Raw genomic sequence first — 24,883 nt, 5'->3', positions numbered from 1 at the left:
TCACGTTTGACAGAAAAGTAGTTCATTTTCGCCCCCGTATTGTCACCTCTTCTCTTAGCGATTTATACCTTCTTTTACTTGAGAAAAGTTTCATTGTTACGCGTTTGACCTGGAGAAGGGGGAGAGGGGGGGGGGGGGGTATTGATAAATTTGTTATGTTTGGTTACATGGAGGAGGGTGTGGAGTATAAATCTGATATTTTTCCTTTATGTAATTTGTGTACAGACCCTAGGACGTTGAGAATAGAAAGTTCCCTTTTCCCAGAGTAATTCCCATATAAACTTTAAAGGGCCAGTGTAGTATGAGATCGCAATCAAATGAGCACATATTTTAATAGATCGTTCTCAGAAACTTGGTGCTTGTGCTTGGTAGAACAAAGTAGATATTTTGAACCACCCTAGTACATACTCTTTGAGGAGAAAACATGTTTGAGAGTTTCTGATTTGAAACTTGGTAAATATCATCCAGAAATGAGAGATATTCAACAAAAGATTATTAACGTCCGGAACCCTGTTTAATTAATGATAAGTATTGGAAACCTTGATTGAGCAAGCAAATATGATTTTGGATTGTTCTGTACAGTAGGTATAAGTAGTTTCCAAAATGGACAATGCAACACGTTGAGTGCTCTTACGGCAAAAGAACTACATCGTCCAAATCTGCCAATACGCATGACCGATGGAATCGAAATCAGTTTCCATGGCGCGGAATGCAATGAAAACACTAAAGTAAGCAAATCTATTTGCATTAATTCCATAAGTGATTCATTGGACGTGCATTGCGATGCAAACTCATTTTTAAAATAGGAATAAAAAAGATCGATTCTATCCAAAATGGACATCTCCATAAAGCCAGTTTTTTCGTTCTCTCTAAACTATAAGGTGTTTGAGAAGTTGGTGACTTGTGGCAAGTACGATGGCATACATTCATGTTTGACCGTGGTGACCAATGCGGATAAGGTAAGAAGGAGAATTCCTGTCTGTGGATCCGTAAAATGCATAAAAAACTGGTTACCTTTGAATGCTTTGAATGGGACTGTCTGAGGCCCGTTTGCCCAAATTCGCAAACTTGGTCGTGGCTTGATTCGATCGAATGTTGCTGTTGATCATTGGCTATTTTTTAAACTCGCAGATATTGATACACACTCCTCACAAACGGTATGGATTGCAAAATTCGAAACTTTCAATATCGGAAATCAAGAATGACATCGCGATGCTCAATATGAACTTTCCCATTCGGGCCATCATCGCCGGAAAGCTGAAGAGAGACGATGATCGAGACATTCTGGTTATTGGGAGTTCATCTCACTTTCTTGGTATGTTTATATTGACGAATGGAAGAGCAGTTCCGATTACAATGGGATTATTTCAACAGCTTACCATGTGGATGAAAATTACAATCTATTTCAACGTGATTTCCATGAAGGTGTTCGATCGCTACTGATTGGTGCGTTTGGTAGCTTTCCGGGTAATACGTTGATTGTAGGCGGAAACGGTAAGTACACATTTACAATGCTTTTTTTTTAGAAATTAGAGGAAATGACAGATTTGGGGCTTCTTTACCAATTATCGTCAGGGGGTAAAATGAAGTCTTAGAGTGTTCATTTTATGCAAAACGATGCTCTGTAGTATGATGCACTAAATAGACTGATGCAAAATTTGAAATTTTCGCTTCACAGTGCTTTAACGGTTTCAAATTGGGTCTTGTTTAGCCTCCCAAAAATTTGACTCATTTAGTAAGACACTGACTTGGCACAAACCATTCGAAGTTTATATGAAAATTAGTATGGGAAAACCAATTTTTTTGTTCATTGTCTACCAGCCTTTTTCCATATTGTTCTGTTTGAAAGTTCCATAGCTATTCTTATGTTAAATTTTGTCAGCTGCAACTTTGGGGATAATTTGTTTTTTCGTCAAACGTCAAATTAAATTGTTATTAATGGTTTAAGAGATTGATAACCCTATGGCATGATCAAGCAGCTGTTTTTGGGCAACACTTTATTTTGCATGCTGAACATTTGATTGAGCATAATCATAAGGCCAGCAACTTAAATCAATACCAACTTTTGACATTTGATCGCAAAGTGGTCTTCAGTTGTAGCTGAGTAAATTTCCTACAAGCACAGTTATCATTTTCATAGATAGCGATATGGTGAATTGTTAGATAGATGTGAAGAAAAAAAATGGTTTTCGCATAGTAATTTCCATATAAACTTCATGGTTTGTGCCAATTCAGTTTCTTACTAAATAGGTTCAAATTTTAGGAGGCTTATCAGGACCCAAATTGGAACCGTGTGAGCACTGTGGAGCAAAAATTTCATATTTGATGCACCATCATGCAGAAAATCAGCGCTCAAGGACTTCATCTACTCCCCGACGATTTGTTTTTCCTCTGTTCGGGACCTAACACCACTGTGGCCAGTAATTTGATCTATTGTAGTATATGCCGTGTCCTTAGTATAGTGCATGTCGTATTACTCCATCACTATTGAGAAATGATGAAGTATTCGATTTTTTTTACAGTTGCAGTTTTACAGATTTAATTGACTCTAGTTGAAACACCCTCCAAAGGCGCGCTCCTTTGTCAGTCAAAATTGAATTCCTTAGCAACAAAATTAAAGAATGACACCGATAATGATCATGCATCAGAACCCTAGTCTTAACCACTTCAACCTAGAGAACAACGAATAGAAGATTAGGAATCACATAGAAATCTATCTATCTATCTAACTATCTCATTTTTTTCCTTGTTTCAAGATCATCCTCGGTGGAAAAAGCCGAGTCTTGTCACTATCAACAAGGCATAAAACGGTATGCGCGTAAACAGTAAAAAGTGCAAAGTAATATCCTAATATTCATCATCAATATTACATGGGGCCGGATTCTCTAGAACGTGCAAATTCAATCTGTGATCTAGGTATTACGCTCGAGCTAAAGCATATACTCTGCTTGGTTTTATTCGTCGGCATGCTTCTGGTTTCACCTATTCTGCTCGCTGGTTCGCAGCATTTTAGAATATGCTTCCCCGGTTTGGTCTCCATTTTACGTTACGCATATCCTTGCGGTTGAAAGGATTCAGAAAAGTTTTATAAGGGTTGCCTTACATCAGCTTCCCTGGAATGATCCAGTCAATCTTCCAAGTTATCCCGACCGAAGCAAGCTGATTGATTTGGAATCCCTCTCTGCCAGGTGTCTTAAATTGCAACGACTGGTTATCTTCGACCTCATAACAGGTAACGTGGACTGTCCCGGACTCCTGGAACTGATTCCGTGGAATATTACTCCTCGACGATTCCGTTATTCCCCGTTACTTGCAAGTCCATTTCACAGAACGAACTTTGGATTCAAGAGTTGTTTTAATTCTTGTTTGCGAGTTTGATTTATTTTATACAAGCATGTGTTTAGTTCTAGAATAAGGGGCTTAGATTAAATAAGGTTTTAAGTAATCAGTCTGTACGACGTAGTCGAAGATTGTGAGCAAATAAATAAAAAGTAACAAGGACTAAGATGTGTTCCTTTGATTACTGAAAAATCCTGTTCCCCTATAGTTTGAAGTGGTCAGGACTAGGAATCGGTGGTAGATCTTACATCCCGTGACGTACCACGAAAAGGTGATCTACCCACGTTACGGGGCACCCCCTGACGATAATAGGTTATAAAGTGCCGAGGCCAGAATTTCTCCTATTTGTTTTCAGCAAGGCTAATTTAAATATATCGGGGAAAATCATTTTTTTTTGCTTTCTGATGAACTAGGGTAAGTTTGCCAGTTATGGCACTAGTGCTTCAGTTTTTGGCCCTAGCGCCTAACACGAATTTGAAAACGAGTTTCATGGTATGTTATGGCAAAATCTATTATCTAACCTTATTAGAAGACCTCTAGGGCCAGCAAATGGTACACTTACCCTAGTCCTCGGCGAAGAATCATATAAGTAAAATTATAAAAAAACACATCTTTTGTTTGCTATCCTATTTGTTAAATATTTAACTGTTACCAGTTTATAATGGAAAAAATAAAGCAAACAAGTTAACGTTTATGTAAGTGACGAAGCTCAATGGTACCCAGATAGCATTTAAATAACTTTGTGCAGGAAAACCTAAAAATCCGTCTCGTACAAAGGTTAATAAAGAAACGGATTCAGTAAGTTCTAACTTTTTTCATTATCACAAATTTACATTCACTGAAAATCAATAATAAGTTATGTTCGCTCTACTTCGTCATGCACATACAGAGATACAGATTTGAATTGTAGTTGATTCCAAGACCTACAAAGGCTTCATACATAATTTTATGGAATTCTATTGTTGAAAACAGTTAGAGGCAAATTAATGTAAATGCATGCTCGAAATGAATGTAAGTGATTTTCCATACTTGTCCTTGATAGATGACGCATTTCGCGCCAAATCGTATTCGGAGCTGGCAGCACCCTCTCAGATTTCAATGAAACTTTCTGGATGTGTGGACCTTGACTAAAAATGCCACTTTGCATACTTAGTTTTTCCAAAATTTATCTAGACTAACATTTGAGAAGGGCAAAACTTTTTCTGCCGATTTTTTTCAAAAAAATATTATGGAAAAATGACAACTCCTACAAAAATATGTTGTATGGATGACTTTTAGGAAATTGTCCAAGTTATCGAAAAAAAAATACTGGAAAAAATTTCATTTGGGACCTACACTGAAAAAAATCGATTTTTAAAATTTATAGTCGATTTAAAAAAAATAGCCATTTTTGATTTGGATGAAACTTTGCCTCAAGATAGGTAATTATGTTTACTATCAACCGTCCATACATTGCAAGATAGGCACTTTTAAGAAAAAAAAGTTTTTCTTACAAAAACTTTTTCATGTCTGAACTGATTTTTTTTTATTTGCCATTTTTACACAAAACTAAACCAGTGAAGCTCAAAATTATCTCAGAATCCAATGAAGCTTAATTTGCGATTCAATTTTGTCTAATCAGCACTTAAGTTCACTTTGATTAATCGAGAATTTCATATGAAAAGGGCTCATGATGCATTTCTCGACAAATCTTTTTTGAAATTGGCAGCACCCTCTCAGAGTTCAATAAAACTATTAAGACATGTAGACCTTGTCAAAAAAAATATCATTCCCTTATTCTGTTGTCGACTACTGATGCAAAATTTGATAATATGTGAGAGAAAAAAGACAAAATTTTTCACACATCATTTATTTATATATTTTCAATGTTTTAAACCTATTTTCATACATGCTATTTTTCCTTTTTCCTATCAAGTTAAATATTTTTGGTTCATCTTCTGAATTAGAATACCTTTTTGCCGCTACTTTATCACCAGTTATAGGCACAAAACTGTGGAATTTCTGTGTGCCAGATATTGTCTTTGTGCTGTTATATAGTTCTTCGAGTTCTTCTGACATTTCGATGTACTGTTCAGTGGATATGTACTCGAAACGTAGTTTTGTGATATTTTTATCTGTTTGTTCAACTGCCCAGTTATTCTCGTGGAGTTGTTATGGTGTTTCCATAATCTCGAGCAAGACTAGCTCTCTTTGCCATTCGCTTGAGAGTGCCACCAATGGCATCACAGGGACCTTTTCCATGAGACGTTGCAAAAAAATGCCATTCTGCTTTTAATCCATGCTTTGACTGAAATCTACACAGACTAGCAAAGTTTTTTTTTATTTTTGTATTGTGATGCTGCCACATCTGACATAAAAGTAATTTTAGAAAAATCTATTGATTGTTTAATAAAATCTGTCATTTTTGAGATGAACAACTGAACTGCAACTGTATCGTGAGTCATTACTTCTGATATGATAATGAAGCTAACATTTTCAAGTTTATTGTCTTTCTTATAATAAACTTCAGATGGATGTATTGTTGCTTGAGAATTATTCCAGTGATATCCTTGAGCAGCGTTTTGGAAAATGAATGAATAATTTTCAGAAAAATCACAAATTGCTAGAATTTCGCCTTCATTTAATGATTCTTTTTTTTTCTTAGAAAAAATGACTGTTGTTTGTAAATAAAGTCATGAGTTATGAGTTTGTTAATTTTATCAATGAGATACGGAACAAATTCATCAACAGTCACTGTTGAAACACAACATCTTGTTTGTTATTTGATTCTAATAGCAAAGTAAGTTCCTCTTCAATATGTTTATTGGAAGCACACTTTTCACAAGCACGGAAACAGCAATCAGTTGTTCTAGTAGAAATATTACAAAGCATTTTTTCTATTATTGCATCTTGTGACATAATTCTTAAACTGTTGATTATTAATTTTACATTTTCATGAATTGTATAAATACATACATTATGTATACTAGTAGCGAAGAATTCTAAGTTGCTCTAGGAGTATCGGATTTTGCCTCAGTAGTAGACAATATTATCAATAACATTATTTTCTAATGATACACGCAGAAAAATAGATTTTTGTTTCAGGGCCTAATGTATTTTGTTATTGTTTCAAACTTATTGTATCACTATTTCAACAAAACATGTTTTTGATTCAACAAAATGGTTTTTAGAATCCACAAACAGATTATTGACTCTACAACCGGTTTGTTGATTCAAAAATATTTTTCTTTGAATTAACCGAATAATATATTTGAAACAATATCAAAAATATATAAGGCCCTGAGTCAAAAATATATCTATTTGAACTTAAAAACCATTTCTCTGCGTGTATAAGCCCTTTCATATGGAATTCTCGATTAATCCAAGTGATAAGTTGCTGATTAGACAAAATTGAATCACAAATGGAGCTTCATTGGGTTCTGAGATGATTTTGAGCTTCACTGGTTTAGTTTTGTGTAAAAATGGTACGTTAAAAAAATCATTTCACACATGAAAAAGTTTTTGTAAGAAAAAATTTTTTTCCTTAAAAGTGCCCATCTCGCGATGTATCGACGGATGGTAGTAAACATAATTACCTATCTGGAGGCAAAGTTTCATCCAAATCAAACATGGCCATTTTTTTTAAATCGACTTTAAATTTTAAAAATCGATTTTTTTTAGTGTAGGTCTCAAATGAATTTTTTTTTCAGTATTTTTTTTCGATAATTTGGTCAAATTCCTAAAAGTCATCCATACAACATATTTTTGTTGGAGTTGTCATTTTTCCATAATATTTTTTTGAAAAAAATTGGCAGAAAAAGTTTGGCCCTTCTCAAATGTTATTCTAGATAAATTTTGGAAAAACTAAGTATGTGGCTTATTTAGTCAAAGTCTACACATCCAGAAAATTTTATTGAAATCTGAGAGGCTGCTGCCAGCTTCGATTCGATTTGGCGCGAAATGCGTCAGATACGCGTACTATGTCTACAATGTGCAGACTTCTGCAGTGTCTCAGAGTACTCATACTTGACTCAAGAATCGGTAGAGTATTAATCATGTCAAAAACAGGAAACTACTCAGGATGCACCGGAGCATATTCGTATGCGGCCAATATGGTCCCTGGTTCTCAATTGCCACAATTGATCTTGTTTTTGAATTCTCTTGTGATTTAAGGTGTAGCATGATGGACTTTGCACGATGTCAAAAACTTGTGATTTCCCCGGGGGTGACCTAGGGCACTTATTCGCTCAAAGTTTTTCAACACAAAATCCCAATTAATATTATTATATTTTTAATTACCTTTCATTTGATATTTTGATATTAGAAATCCGCCCAGTGGTTCAAAAGTTATGAATTTCTGAAAAAGGCATTTTTGAAAAAAAAAAAACGATTTTTTGGACCACCCTTACATGGAGATGGTCACCCTAATGGAACTACCAATTTCTACGAAATTCTGAAAACCACTATATCGTTTTGCTATGGAATGGCTGCATCCATAGTTTCATAATTACTTGAATGAATGTGTTTCTTTTTCTTTTCAAAACATAACGTTTAAAATTCAATCATAGACTAATATTTCCCTTTTTTTAGCAATAATTAAAGGATTCGACTCCGAAGGCAACGAAATTCTTTGGTTGATTACGGCTGGAGGTGTTAACTCATTACTGCTGATGGATATTGATAAAGATGGTCAAAACGAGGTTTGTATAAAGAATAATGAACCTATAAATTGCCCACTTTTTTATGATTGAACTTGAACTATACGTTCCGTCATTATCACATACGGGAGAGTTGTTTGTGCATCATTTGAGTCAATTTGAGCGTTTGATGCTATGGTTTATTTTTATTCAACTTATTTGTATGAAAAATATCAAAATTGAAATGGTTTTAAGATGCACGAGGAAATATTTTCTTTCAAATCCCCGGCTTATCTGGTTTCCTTCAGAAGCTTCTTCTAATTACCTTCAGAAGTTTCTTCATTGCATTTGAAAGGTTCCTCAGACTACTCCCGGTTTAAATTTTTTTCTGATTTTTCCAAGAAGACTCTTCCAATTTTCCCCGGAAATTTCTTCCATCTTTCCAAGGAAGCTAGTTCCAGGCGCATATAGATGTTTTTTACTATTTCCACCAGAAGATTCTCCCAACTTCTCGTAGAGACCGGTTCCGCTAGAACTTCTTCCTACATAAGCCGTTATTCTAGAAGTTTTTTTCAGTATGCTACCGGGAGATTTTTACATTTTATTCTGGAAGCTCCTTCTAACTTCTCCAGGTGTCCCGAAATTGTCTTCTGACAACCTCCGCAAGTTTCTCTAAACCCTCTCTCCGACTTGTCCCAAAAGCACTTTTACATTTCCTGGATATAGCTCTCCCGAAAAATTCTGGTAGCTTCCCCCGAAGTTGAAAGGAAGGGGGAGTTCTGTGGAAATTTTTTCAACTGAAATTCCTGGTCCGTGTACTGTATTTTCAGTGAAAATGTATATTTAGCACGCCCAAACAATATTCATCCCAAAAACTATGCCAAAACAAATGTTTGCTATTGGATTTCTATATGACTATAAAATGATTGAGATAGATCTGTTTACAATCTTCAAACGTCAAAAATCAAAGGAAGCTATTCCAATCTATCTTCTATCTATCTATCTATCTATCTATCTATATATATAAAAATGAATTTCTGTCTGTCTGTCTGTCTGTCTGACCCTTATAGACTCGGAAACTATTGAACCGGTTGCCGTGAAAATTTGTATACAGGAGTTTTTGGGGCCGTGGAAGGTTCCTTTGATGGTTCGAGACCCCTCCTCCTTCTGTAAGGGGGGGCTCCCATACAAATGAAACAGAAATTTCTGCATAACTAGAGAACTAATCAAGCAAATGTAACCAAATTAGGAATGTGGGGGCGAGTCTGGGGGTATAAGGAGATAATCATAGGGGTAGCCCCTTAGATAATAGGGGGGGGGGGCTACGTACAATATAGCATGCTTTTTTTAAATCGACGCATAAACTCAAGCTAATATTGAATCCCGAGCAAGACCGGGTACACTCAGCTAGTATCTATATATATATATGAATGAATTTCTGTCTGTCTGTCTGTCTGACCCTTATAGACTCGGAAACTACTGAACCGATCGGCGTAAAAAATTGTATTCAGGGGATTTTGGGGTAGGGAAAGGTTCTTATGATGGTTCGAGACCCCTCCCCCTCCGTAAGGGGGGCTCACATACAAATGAAATAGAAATTTCTGCATAACTCGAGAACTAATCAAGCAAATGGAACCAAATTTGGTATGTGGAGGTCATATGGGGTAGCCCCTTAGATACAATATAGCAGCCTTTTTTTAACTGGCGCGTAAACTCAAGCTAATATTGAATCCAGAGCAAGACCGGGCACACTCAGCTAGTGAGATATAAATGTTTTGAGCTAGCTTCCCTAGAATTGGGAAACGGTATTTCGTAAAATTCGCGTGAATCGTTTCCCTGGAAGAACTTAACACAACTATTAAATCTTGACTCCCTCCCCAGACAGAAATCCTGATTGCGAAACTGAGAGGAGGTAAGAGTTTCACACTTACATTTGATGTATTTGCCGTTTGTTTTGCGTATGGGTGAAGTGGGCAATTCACGAGTTCGTTATCTATGCATTTAATCATGTGAAAAAATTACGGTTTTCAGCTAATCGTAGGCACCGACGATGGGTGTATCAAAATGTATAAAAAGGATTCGGTACTGCATGAGTTTACCGAGGGTAACGAGATTCAAAATCTTATGACGATCAGCCCCAGCCAGTTTATGTACAGTGTCAAAAACGGAACCATCGGCGTGTTTGAGGAGAGTGTTCGTATGTGGAGAATAAAGTCGAAGACCAGGGTCACGGCGATGGCCATGTACGACATATTGGGCTGCGAAAATAAACAAATTATAGTCGGCTGGAAGAGTGGCAAAATCGACGTGCGCGACTCCCAGAACGGAGATGTGCTATTCAAAATGAAATTGAACGACTTCGTGTGTGGGATAACGTGTAACGATTACCGCGGGATTGGCATTCTCGATCTGGTGGTCATTACAGCAGATGGCGAAAGTATTAGACGTTATGCCCAAAAGCAGAGAAAAGTTAGAGCTAATTTGTGTTTGTTTATTGCAGTTCGTGGGTACACCACACCGCACGTAAACCTGTTGAATTTACATAACATCGCTGATGAGGAAATGAACGGTCTTTTGTCTCAGAAGCAGAAACTGTTATTAGAACTGAAGCATTACGAAAATAACATCAAATTTAACAAGGAAATAATGGGAAACATTGATTCACAACTGGTTCAAAGTGTTCCGGACAATGTAGGTGTAATTCCATCGAACACACGGTTGCAAATTGGCATATCAACCAGTTATGATAGCAACGATATGAACATTGACATAACAGTGTCAACGAATAATGCCACCACTATTCGGGCGGTGTTGATCTTTGCAGACCAACTTTTTAAGGAGGAAACTTTGATAGCTCATTTGACGAAGGATGTTTCGAGAATCTTGATACCGCTGAAAACATTGAAGGACAATGCTCAGGACATTCATATCAAAGCATTCGTTGGTTATCCCACGAGCGTGCAGTTCCACGTGTTCGAGCTTACCCGCCAGTTGCCAAAGTTTGCAATGTATACCATCCCTCAGAGTCTCACCGGTTCACCAAAAAGTATCTGTAAGTATGTATATCTGACGGTGTTTTACTCTTGCTTAATGTGAGGTTGGATCAATGAAAATGCTGTGGTTTTGACAGAACTATGCTGTGGCTACCACACATTTGATCGTCCATATGCAGTAGCGCCAAAAGCATGCTGGGTGGGTTCTAAATTTGACCATCTACATTGATCCATTGGATACGGTGCACTTTTTAACCATCATAATCTCAGTTGTTTATTTGAAGCTACAACATTACAGTACTTTTCCATTTTTGGCAATTCGTGATTTTTGGCTGCTCTGCGTCCATCGACGCTTACTTCATCTTTTGATTTTATTAAATAAAATATTCTTTAAGAATCAGAGATAACCGATAACACTAGTTTAGAGCATATTTGAAATTTGTACACTGATGGTCATTTCCCATGTAAAATCATGCGCTGAATCCAAAAATGTAGTCAGCAAAAATCTCAGTAGGATAGTTTTCTAGATACAGCTGAAGCATAACATCTCATCTAATAAAACTTTGTTTACTAAAATGCAAATATCTCCGGCTGTAATGAAGCTATATCAATTATTTTAATGCCCAAATTAAAAGCGAGAAAATTTGCTTTCGATCAATTGGAAGCTATTTTTCAGTGAGATAAGTAGTATTGTTGGCACAACCACTACAAACATTTGTATTTACCTTGCTTAAATTAGCAACAATATCACTAATTTCACTGACAAATAATGTTCAACTTATCGAAATAAAATTTTCTTACCTTTAATTTGGCGTTTAAATAATTGATGTAGCTTTATAACAGCCGGAGATATTTGTGTTTTAGTAAAAAAAAACTTTTAAGTGAAATTTACTTTTATTTGTAAATTAGTGTAATATACAAACAAACAACACAATGTTTACCAATACATGAAGTATTGATAAAAACTGTGAAGGTGATGGAGCCATGTAGCCAAAATCGGGAAACCACTATAAATAAGCCAACAGTTGGCAATATATAATCTTGAATCTGTTAATCATCTTCTCCAGAAAAATATAGAAAAACATTATTCTCTCCCTTTTTAAATTTTCTGTTAGTCGATATTATTCCTATCTCGATGAAATTCAAAGTCCTTTTAATTTTGCAAGCATTGCGCTCTCCGTAGCTCGATATGTTGTTGTTGTATTTAAGAGGTTTCCCACTATTGTGCATTCGGCATATCTCCTTTGTTCGATGTGATGTTGATTGATTTTTTTTTGTTAATTTTTGACCTCCCTAAAAGTCGTTTTCATATTTTCGCAGTAAAATTGATAATTGAGATCCAAAATTTAGCTTCAATGTAAATTGTGATTCTATTTTTTTCCATGATTGGTTTCCCGTCGATCTTGTTTTCCGTACTCAATTTCATGCCAAAATTGACGCTCGTATATTTAAGTCTCAGAGTACCTAAATTTACATCGATTTTTCTAAGTGATGATGATATGATATGATGATATGATATGATGATATGATATGATGATATGATATGATGATATGATATGATTATATGATATGATGATATGATATGATGATATGATATGATGATATGATATGATGATATGATATGATGATATGATATGATGATATGATATGATGATATGATATGATGATATGATATGATGATATGATATGATGATATGATATGATGATATGATATGATGATATGATATGATGATATGATATGATGATATGATATGATGATATGATATGATGATATGATATGATGATATGATATGATGATATGATATGATGATATGATATGATGATATGATATGATGATATGATATGATGATATGATATGATGATATTATATGATGATATGATATGATGATATGATATGATGATATGATATGATGATATGATATGATGATATGATATGATGATATGATATGATGATATGATATGATTATATGATATGATGATATGATATGATGATATGATATGATGATATGATATGATGATATGATATGATATGATGATATGATATGATGATATGATATGATGATATGTTATGATGATATGATATGATTATATGATATGATGATATGATATGATGATATGATATGATGATATGATATGATGATATGATATGATGATATGATATGATGATATGATATGATGATATGATATGATGATATGATATGATGATATGATATGATGATATGATATGATGATATGATATGATGATATGATATGATGATATGATATGATGATATGATATGATGATATGATATGATGATATGATATGATGATATGATATGATGATATGATATGATGATATGATATGATTATATGATATGATGATATGATATGATTATATGATATGATTATATGATATGATGATATGATATGATGATATGATATGATGATATGATATGATATGATATGATGATATGATATGATGATATGATATGATGATATGATATGATGATATGATATGATGATATGATATGATGATATGATATGATGATATGATATGATGATATGATATGATGATATGATATGATGATATGATATGATGATATGATATGATGATATGATATGATGATATGATATGATGATATGATATGATGATATGATATGATGATATGATATGATGATATGATATGATGATATGATATGATGATATGATATGATGATATGATATGATATGATATGATGATATGATATGATGATATGATATGATGATATGATATGATGATATGATATGATGATATGATATGATGATATGATATGATGATATGATATGATGATATGATATGATGATATGATATGATGATATGATATGATGATATGATATGATGATATGATATGATGATATGATATGATGATATGATATGATGATATGATATGATGATATGATATGATGATATGATATGATGATATGATATGATGATATGATATGATGATATGATATGATGATATGATATGATGATATGATATGATGATATGATATGATGATATGATATGATGATATGATATGATGATATGATATGATGATATGATATGATGATATGATATGATGATATGATATGATGATATGATATGATGATATGATATGATGATATGATATGATGATATGATATGATGATATGATATGATGATATGATATGATGATATGATATGATGATATGATATGATGATATGATATGATGATATGATATGATATGATATGATGATATGATATGATGATATGATATGATGATATGATATGATGATATGATATGATGATATGATATGATGATATGATATGATGATATGATATGATGATATGATATGATGATATGATATGATGATATGATATGATGATATGATATGATGATATGATATGATGATATGATATGATGATATGATATGATGATATGATATGATGATATGATATGATGATATGATATGATGATATGATATGATGATATGATATGATGATATGATATGATGATATGATGATATGATATGATATGATGATATGATATGATGATATGATATGATGATATTATATGATGATATGATATGATAATATGATATGATGATATGATATGATGATATGATATGATGATATGATATGATGATATGATATGATGATATGATATGATGATATGATATGATGATATGATATGATGATATGATATGATGATATGATATGATGATATGATATGATGATATGATATGATGATATGATATGATGATATGATATGATGATATGATATGATGATATGATATGATAATATGATATGATGATATGATATGATAATATGATATGATGATATGATATGATGATATGATATGATGATATGATATGATGATATGATATGATGATATGATATGATGATATGATTATGTGATATGATATGGAGCTACCACTCACTGTAGCAAGACAACTGGCGGTAGACTGTGCACTATCCGCACTGTTCGACTTGATCAAGTTTATTATAACCTCTAATTGCACTTGTTGGTTGGGTGAATCCGTGGGCACCATCGCCTACGTGCATCCATGGGATAAATGGGAATCTTCTTCCAACAACAGGATCATTCAATCGTTCAAAAAACAGGCCATCCAAGGATGTCCCAATGAGTGCCAACATTTAAAAGGGGCGTAATTGCATTTGTAAACAATGGCTTTAGTCATCGATTTCTCGCGAATGAAAGCTCACTCATGAAAATGAATGACACCAGCACGCAGAGGAATGTTTCCTTTATCAGCTAGCATTTGTAACTTGGAGGGGTGGGTTTTCATTTGCGAGAAATCGACGTATAAAACCATTGTTTACAAAAGCAATCACTCTCATTTGAAATGTTGGCACTGATTTGTAGGAAGGCTTATGCGATTGTCATTTCTTCTACTGACCATGTTCTAAACTATTTTGTCAATATCATATGAATTCTTACAATGATGATGACAATGTTCAGCACCAGGGGTTGAAACTATTGACGTTTTTTACTACACTCGTTTCGTTGTCGTGCGCGACAGTCTGTTTGTATTCTGAAATATATTTTTTAATTCTGCTGAGGGCATATTTAGGTCAATCATTTCACAATGATGATAATAAACAGTCATCATCTGATTTACCGGTCCAAATTTAGCGTAATTGGTCCGATGGAGATCTACTGCGAACAAGTGTCGATTGCGCAATTATCGGGAATGTGCATACAAATTAAATTTAATCTTGACAATAGATCAGCTGAGTCAATGCGTTGCGAAATGATATTGTTCAATAAAGAAATCTTTGCGTAATCCCGATGTTCTTTCAATGTTTGAATGCTTAGCAACAAGCAACGTGCTTCATATGACGGGAGAGGAAAAGCCGTCCAACCTAACTGTGGGATATATAACGACACTAACTTACGTAGTGCATATAATAAAAATTGCTTTTGGATTGACTTTATTCGTTCTTCATGCTTTTTCATATAAGCTAAAATATTTTAATATTGACCTCAAATAAGCAACGTAAAGTGATTTTATTGTATAAGGATCTTTAAAGTGGAGACCGAAACGTTTTATAAAATTAAGCATATTGCCTGCTCTTATAATGGTTATAATGGTCCACAAATGCCAATTTTGAATCTAGAATAACACCTAAATCTCTTACATTTTCACATTTTTGAACATTTTCATTACCTAATGTAATACGAATATTTTGTTTGTTTAGTTTTCTACTGTACGTTATAAGATTACATTTTTAAATATTTAGTTTCAATAAACTTTTACTACACCATCTGTAAAAATCATGTATTTCATTCTGAAACACATTCATATCGTTATCGCTTCCTATTTCTAAAAATAGCTTCATGTCATCAGCGTATATAAGTACTCTGATATTTTTTAAATAAGAGAGACGTCATTAATGTACAAAATAAAAAGAAAAGGACCTAGGTGTGAGCCCTGAAGAAACCCAGACGTGACATGAATTGGCTTAGATGTTTTCTCGTTGAAAATAAAAATTTGCTGGCGATCAACTAAATACGATTTAATCCAGGTGAGGAGCTTCAACTCAATTGACCACTTTGTTAAGCAGTTTTAGCGTGACTTTCTACCAGCGATTTCACAAAACTGGACCAACTACACAGTTCGAAAAGTAGTGTAAATTTCTGTTAAATATGATGCACACAAATGGAGCGTCATATATCATATAAGTTTACATAATATATCATGTAAAGTTCTAGCACAATTCATGCAATGTAGCAAATATTGTATACAAAAGCCCATCTTTGTAAACAACATTGTTTACAAGTTGCTCGGTTGTGTGAAATTAAATTTAAGTTTACGTGAATGAATGGTTACATCACAATTAAAATTCAGAATTTTTATCTGTGTAATTTCCATTTTTCTATCAATCGCACAAATGTTGGCTACTTTTCTCGTGATTCTAGAAGACTCAAAATAATGTTTTATTTCAAAGTTCGAGTGGTAGTAAACGTCATTTTAACTGCTCGAATGAATTGGTTAATTCCCATTTTTTCTAATTTAAAAATCAGCATTGGGATATCAATTCTGTCAAACGCTTTGCTGAGGTCCGTATATAGAGCTTCTACTTGGTTACCTCTGTCCATTGTATTTAATACGAAGTCCACAAATTCCAAAAGGTTTGTGGTGGTTGAACGAACTTTAAAAAAACCGTGTCGTGCACTAGTTATTCTTTATTTTGTTTGGCCAAAAACGTTTTTATTTATAACTGATTCGAAGAGTTTTGGAATGCACGAAATGATAGCAATCCCACGATAATTTGGAATGCCACCATCGATAGACTTTGAAAATGAAGGCATTTTAATGTTACCTCACCATGAATTTATGCATGGTATTCCTATGAAGCATTCTAGAATGTTCTGTCCATAACAAAGGCTTTAAAAAGCAAAAAAAATGTGTTGATGTATTGAAAAACATTTTTTTTAAATAAAAATAAGACATTGTAAATTAAGGAATTCTGAATTTCCTATTTATTTTTATCACATTTTATACATTGAGATGCCACTATTGATTATTGATTGAAACATTAATAAAAACAAATTGTTAAATATTTTCATTATTTGATCATACATTATATTAAAAAAAAAACATTCATGCGGGGCAAGATTGGTACCTTCTACATTTATGTATCAAATTATACAAAAATTATACATAAATTAGCACAACTGGTTATTTATGTTGCCAATATGCATTGTTTTCGTGAAATTTTGCAAAAGAATTTGTATAAAATAGTATCAAAAATAGATACCATTTGAATTCATTGACACACACACATAAAAAAAGCGTCAAGTCAATATTTTAGTGGAATAAATAAAAACTTTTGCTGACATGCTTAAGAATAGTAAAGTTGTTGTTTATAAATAAACATTAATCCGTATAACTTTATTTTAGACGTATGGCCTTTTGCCTTTTTTGAGCATTTTGACATTTCAAGAAAACATTAACATTTTTGATGGGGTTTCATTGAAGACAATATAATAAACTTACAATTCGGTGCAAAATCTCCTATACACATATACAGAATCACATATATCAACGTACTATGATTAGGGTGACCTTCTAACCCCTAGTTCTCCTAAGCACCACTCGATTTGTACATCATTTCTACTTCTATCTGCGATGGATCACAAGACATTTCATAAGGAAGCTCGATGGATCGCAAATAAGCTTATCAAATAGATATAGTACAATGCATAACGCCCATAAATCAGTTGACAGTTTGAGTTATGATCAATTTATACGTCCCGCCATTGTTTCAGTTTTAGTGGCGACAAAGTATGTGAATTTTTGTACACCATTCCACAGGGGTTTTCAAATATGTACGTACTGTGTTGGTAGCAACTCGGAGTAGTTTATAGTAAACATACAGCAAGAAAATGCGGCCAGTAACTGTTTAGAACTCAAGTCACGTTCTAGGTGCTACATTACATTATTTGTTATCCATTTCCGACAAACAGCATACATCAATGGCCTCGCGGTTAAAGATACTCCTGTCGACAGTTATGCTGAATTTCGAATCACGGAGCGCCTGAAGAGAATTTGCATATGGATCAATCAGGTGAGCCTCTTTTGGCGAGAAACCAGTCCAGGCGATCGTCATAAACCTCGATCGCACTTTGATGACCGTTTGTTTTTGTTTTTTTTCGTTTGTGCAGAATTTCCTGCTCCCCTCGGACATTGAGTACATGACATCATCGGACTCTGACGCAACGGAGTTGAAGCTGAACCTAATCAGCCTGCGCACCGGTAAAAATGTGTGCCTACACTTTAACAATGACGGCAAAACTCGTTTTTACACCGAGGACATTGGTCTGGCCGGTGACCTCATTCAGTCATTGGTGCAGTTTCTGAACATCGAAAATATGAATGTAAGTAGTGAGCGTGATCGTTGTCCCTATGCGTCGGCGTATTTTTATTGGTGTGAAATCCATTTATTTTCTCTTTTACAGTCTGTGGCTTGCTTTCCAGTTGTTTACGAGGAAATCAAAGATCTTTTCAATAAATTGCAAGGCTTGCAAGAGACTGAAAAGCAGATCAACTCAGAAATCCTAGATAACGTAAACCAAATTAAAAGTCATCTCATACGGGCAGAGGATGCTCGCTACTACAATGGGTAAGATTGTATTGCAGTCAGCATTGTTGTCAGTTTCAAACATTGCATTTATGCTACTTAATGGGATTTATACCATCATTGTTTTTATTCGTAGTTTAGGATAGTTTCAAAAAACGTAGATAATCGCCATCAACATAAAAAAATCTTGTTAACCCTCTACTGCCCGAATCGTGGTTTTCGTTTTTCAGATAATGTTGCATACTTTGTTTCAAGAGGTCTGAATATCAATAAGGAAAAATGATGAAAATTATTTCGATCAAGATCAATTTAGCTTATGGATTAAATTTCCACTTTAAATATTAGGTTTAAAGTTGGTTATGATGAAATTAACTTTTTGTAGTTAAGTACATTCTTCCAGGTTGTTTAGTGGTGAACTAACCGAGAAGTGGCTAAGAATCACCCTAATAAAGTATTAATAATAAATAAATTCTTCCAGGTTTGCTAACGGAAACCATTTTTTTCTGCATAACTTTATGCAATGATTTGTCCACCAATTTAAATGGATAAATGTATATTTCCCACCCCAGTTCCGTGTAAAATCAACTGTGATTATGGCCATCGTTACGGTCTAACCAGATTAGCATTGGCGTAGCTAATGGAAATGCCAAGGGAGCCAGGATCCTCCTGCCAGAATTAATAAGAACTAATAAGAAGTTTTCATGCTCTATAAAGTGGCGAAGAGTTCAGGGATTTTTCGTTCACTTCAGGGAACGTCACAAATTTTGAAAAACTTCAAAGAAGTTCATGGTAGAAATTCAGGAAATGTAGTAGAAAATCTGGAAATTTCATAGAGCTTCAGAAAAATTCGTAGAAACTCAGGAAACTTTAGAACAGTTCAGAAAACTACGTAGAAGTGGGAACTATTTTTATGTTTGAGCATCTTCCTAGAAGTTTAGGGAACATTATTCAATTTCAGGGAACCGAACGGACTTGTAACTGCCCGGAATAATTACGAACAAGTTCAAGAAATTTCACGTAGAAACGTAGAAAAAGTTTAGAGAATACTGTACACAGAAAAAAATTCTGAATTTTAACTACCGCGTAAAATCTCCCTTCGTTTAATTTTGAGAAATACTTGACATAAAAAGTGAAATCGTTTACAAGCTTGCATACAATGAAATATCGCGTAAATTTATGCCAAATCTAGCTCTAATGTTATGTGCGCTCTATCTCGCAGAAATTTACATGAATTTTTCAAACGGTGTTGAACATCTAAAAATAGTTCAGCAAACTTCTAAGAACTTCAGGGATCCTCACTTTAGTTTCTCAATGAACTTTTTGGATGTTTTTGGAGCTTCGTTAATTTCAAGGAACTGTCCAGATGTTCAAGAATATTTGTAGATTATGCGGACCATTCCAGAAGTTCAAAGTTGTCTACAGATCTTCGTAGAATTAAGACAGATTGGAAAAAAGTGGAATTTGGAATAAATACAGGGAACTTCGTAGAAGTTGAGGAAATTATGTAAAACTTAAGGGAGGTTTGTAGATGGTGATGAAACGTTACATAAGTTTCAGGATAGTCTTTCAGACATCGTCCCTACACAGCAGGAAATATTGAAGATCTCCAGATAGACTAAGATATTAGTAAAGTTCTCTGGATGTTTTTCAAGACTTCAGATTGATCAAGTTCTGAAGATCTCCAACTGTTAGACAATACAAATGAAGTCTCTCAAATATTAGTCCATAACTGCAGGTTAATCAAGAAGTATTCGAAAGTTTTCCAGCTAATCGAAGATTTCAGAACAGTGTAGATATTTTTTTCACTTTAAAACATATGATTTTCTGTTTACTTTCCTTCTTCACAACTTTGTTAAACATAGAGCTTAGAGGAAATAGATGAATTCTCATGCTACAGTAACTTACCAGCCTTAATGGTTATGAATGAATGCTCTTGTGATTTGAGGCATGGACTTAATGAACTTTGTCTGAAGGTGGCCACTTCTCTGGGGGTTCTAGGAAAATGACTACATCTAGTCATGTGCATCTCTTATGAACAATATCTATGAGTCTCGATTAAACGACGTACTAGATATATCACGAATGGGAAAATGTCCCTAGAATTTTGCCCAATAATATTCATGAAGTGACCTCTAGGGTGACCCATTGAAGCTAGAACATCTCCCACACAAAGGAATTGGATCGAAATTGATGTAAATAAACTCCATGAATCTACTCAGCTGCATGATTATATTGATCATATTATCTGAAATCATAAATTATTTAGAAAATTTAGAATATTTTCTGATGAAATCTTGAATGATGAATCAAGATTTTATGGACATGTTTGTACATATTCTATAGGGCAGACCCGTGCCCTGGTGATTTAGCTATATTTTCAAAAAATAGCACTCCAGGATACTTTGGATGGCTAGATCATTGAAGTAATTCTTGCTTTTTTGTGTGTATTGTTTGATAAAATTAAAAACACCAAAAGATCTTGTCCGTATAAAGTACGTGTAAATCATAAATTGGTATCGACAGGGTTAAACCAAAACTAATTCCATTTAAAATAATAAATTAAAATAACTCAATAAACTTTTGTTGCAAAATATTCAATTATTATCTAGCTACAAACAGGAAATCATGGAAGTTTTCAGTTTATTCTTTTCGATTAGAATTAATGTTAAATTTGATGATCTTGTAAGATAGTGAGTCCTTCCTATTTGACAAATTTTAACAATGTAAACGCTTCTCTCATTTCATGTATGCAGTCTCAAGCTGTATTCAAACGTTATAAGATATGAGGAAACCTTTTCTCAACCTCTTTACAAGCAAATCTTACGAACTTAGTTAGCTACTTATGGCTGTTGGGATGGTTGGGACAAGCTCTTATTGCATATCCATTTACGCTTCTATACAGCTGTTATCCTGCTGTTTTTGTTGTGTGTGAACTTGAAAGGCGCTTATTCAACCTTTTTCCCGGTTATCTAATAATCACTACACAGCTTTTTCTTGAAGCCGGGTTTATTTTGCTGTGAAATCAAATTAATCGAAATTAGTTATACGCACAACACCACATTATTTACCCTACACAGCAGAACTTAGAATCGAACTAGAGACAATCGCATTGGCAAACCTTGACACTACCAACTTAGCTACGCCAACACTTTGAACTGATGTAAAAAATCTACATGCTCTTCTGCATCAAGATCGCTGAGTAGAGGCTATACCCAACAAACAATTTTAGCTGCAGCTTAGCTTATACAGGCAAAAATTAGCTGCATAAGGCAAATTTTGGCTGTATAAGCTAATCTGCAGCTAAAATTGTTTGTTGGGTAGTTACTTCGGCTTTGTAAAGGAGCAGAGTAAAAGCTGTGAAACTACACACGTCTAAAAATAAACTTAGTTGACTATAAAAGTGCTTCCAAAGTAGCGCTAACAGAGTCTATTAGCTGAATATGTTCAGGTTGTTTAGTTGTTGAAGAAGCACTTTTTATGTTTATGTTATTCAGCAAGAGTGATTGGTTGTGCAGAAGTCATCAAATGAGTAATGTATTCACTTTATTAGCTTTGTTTTGCAGATACAAGTTGAAAGTTGATTAATATCTGCATAGAAGTGACATTAGCGTTTATTGGCTGGCGACTGACAAATTGAATAATGGTTGTAAAAAAGTTGAGTAAATGCTCTTTAAAACTGTTTTGCTTGCTTCTGCTTCTAGCTGAATCTGCAGCTTTTTAAACTACTTTACAGCACAACGCTGGAAAAGTTGGCTTACAAAGCTGAAAATATTAGTTGGGTTATTCTTCAAATATGAGAATTTTGACATTCAAAATCTGGTATCTTAAAAATCAGAGGAAATTGAATTATAACCTACGTTCGTCCCCAGTGCATGAGTTGATGGGTCGATAGGTAGGGTCCAGGTGTGGAAGCTGCCTTTCTGACGTCGGTAGCATTGGTGCTCAGTACGGAAAGGAGAAAAAAAAAAATAGAATTATAACCTAATTTTTCATGATTTTTCTATGACTGAAATGCCGACATTGAAGTCCGAAAGATTCAAAGCTTGTCTAAGCCCATGATCTCAAAACTTTTGATTTATCCCTAAATTTGATATTTTTATGTATTGAGAAAAAAAAAGAGTGGTCGTTATTTTTCAGCCATATTTAGTTGCTGGACTTTTTAATGTAACTTGCATAGGGGAAATGGTTCTAATGTTGACCTATGGATCTAAGATTGGGCCCATTGCTAAAAATCTGCTATTTATCAATTTTATCTAGATGAATGCGTCATTGGGGCGGTACTTATGGATATTTTTGGTCGCTATTGAAAATTTAGTCGATTTCTGAATTTATGTATGGGCCCAAATTAGGGGCATTCAGGCTGACATTACATCCATTTCCCCTATAAGATTAGGTCAGTTATTAATAACATAGAGTCAGATGAATAATAACAAATAAATAAATAAGTAAATATAATTATTATAATTTTTTTATTTTAAAATATTCATGTACTAGACTTACTTAATTACTGTCAAGAATCTTGGAATTTTATCTTAGTCTTTGAATTATGACAAAATTGGTTGTTCTAATTTCGTTAACTTTTGTTCGCATTTGAATTCGAATCACTTATACTTACAATGTCTGTATCAGAAATATAATTTTTTTTAGTTACAAAATCTTGAAAACATGGGTTTTTATTTTACTTTTTTTTTATTTTAACTTTCAAAATTTTAAAAATTGTTAATTGGCATATATCTTGAACATTCGTAGCTCCTAAATGTTTGATATTTATTTTATGTGCACTTTACCATGATTCAAAGCCAACAAGTTTATAAAATAAAAAAGTCAATGTCTTAGAATTTAATTTTGGTTCTGAGATTTTATAGATGATTAAATGTTCAATATGTAAATAAGAAACTAAGTTGCATAATTCATTAAATTATCTAACTCTGATACAAAGTTATTTTTTTAATTTGAGATCTTTAAAATTATGAGATTTGGACGCTATGCCATTCGATTAAAAAAGCTTGATACATTTACGTCGCACGTGGTTTAGTGTAAAATATTATCAGCACAGTTGAAAACCGGAATAACCATACTGTCGGATTTAGTGCGCTGTATAGCGCATCATTGTGCAATTATCGCGCACTACTTCATACACTATGTTTAACGTAACGAGAGTAAAATCGATTTGTGCTAGTGTTCTGCTTTCAACTGTACCGATAATACCAATTCAAGTTCACATCTAAGAAAAAGCTGTTTCTATATAAATAAATTTAGGTTTTTTTTTGTTTTTCTCCCTTTATTTAGGAGATTTTTAGCCGTAGGCGCTAGTTCATCTCCGAATGAATTTATGTTTTGTTTCGCTTAGCTGTTTAAATTTCGATGGTAATTTAGCTAAATCCCTATCCCTAATGAAAGATATCGGAACTGTACATAATTCTTTGAAAACTTGAATAAATGTATGGTCTAATGAAACATGTTTCATCAAAATTGGTTGAAATCTGGTCGAGTAAGGTTTTTGATCTAATATCCGTCCTACTAAGGACAACCCACGCTTTACCTCTCTTTTTTTGAAGGGGTTTGAACAAAAAATGGAATATTTCTGTCGAATATGACTTCTAAATTAATTCACCTTTTACCGTTGGATTTGATAAAGAGTTGCAAATTGTTGAGATATTGTTTAAAATCTAATACTGCGTCTTGATTCTAAATTCATCCTCTCCCAAGGCTAAAAATCTCTCTAATAAAGCAAAAAAAAAAAAATTGTGCTACGAGTTTCAATTCCGTCATAACGCATTGAAACGCCATAAGATTTGTTTCGTCCTACGGATAAACGTAAAAAATGGGAATCGCTAGGAGCGGT

At 33.8% G+C, this 24,883-nt stretch overlaps 1 protein-coding gene across 1 annotated transcript in view; it reads left to right on the top strand.

The window, feature by feature from the left end:
- Window positions 1-774: 774 nt before the first annotated feature.
- Window positions 775-24,883, top strand: part of LOC135701748 (Bardet-Biedl syndrome 2 protein homolog) — a 29,243-nt gene continuing 5,134 nt past the window's right edge. Inside the window, exons 1-9 of the mRNA XM_065222658.1 lie at window positions 775-959; window positions 1,132-1,315; window positions 1,375-1,494; window positions 7,909-8,018; window positions 9,987-10,392; window positions 10,456-11,007; window positions 18,425-18,525; window positions 18,623-18,835; window positions 18,917-19,080. Coding sequence (XP_065078730.1) covers window positions 834-959; window positions 1,132-1,315; window positions 1,375-1,494; window positions 7,909-8,018; window positions 9,987-10,392; window positions 10,456-11,007; window positions 18,425-18,525; window positions 18,623-18,835; window positions 18,917-19,080 — 1,976 coding nt within the window. The 5' untranslated portion in view covers window positions 775-833. The remainder of the gene's footprint in view (window positions 960-1,131; window positions 1,316-1,374; window positions 1,495-7,908; window positions 8,019-9,986; window positions 10,393-10,455; window positions 11,008-18,424; window positions 18,526-18,622; window positions 18,836-18,916; window positions 19,081-24,883) is intronic.

The sequence above is a fragment of the Ochlerotatus camptorhynchus genome, unplaced genomic scaffold (genome assembly GCF_037179485.1).
Source record: "Ochlerotatus camptorhynchus isolate MF236.1 unplaced genomic scaffold, CSIRO-AGI_Acam_v1.1 ptg000176l, whole genome shotgun sequence".
Taxonomy (NCBI): domain Eukaryota; kingdom Metazoa; phylum Arthropoda; class Insecta; order Diptera; family Culicidae; genus Ochlerotatus; species Ochlerotatus camptorhynchus.
The sequence above is the reverse complement of the archived record's forward strand: the minus strand, read 5'-3'. Positions and strand labels throughout refer to the sequence as shown.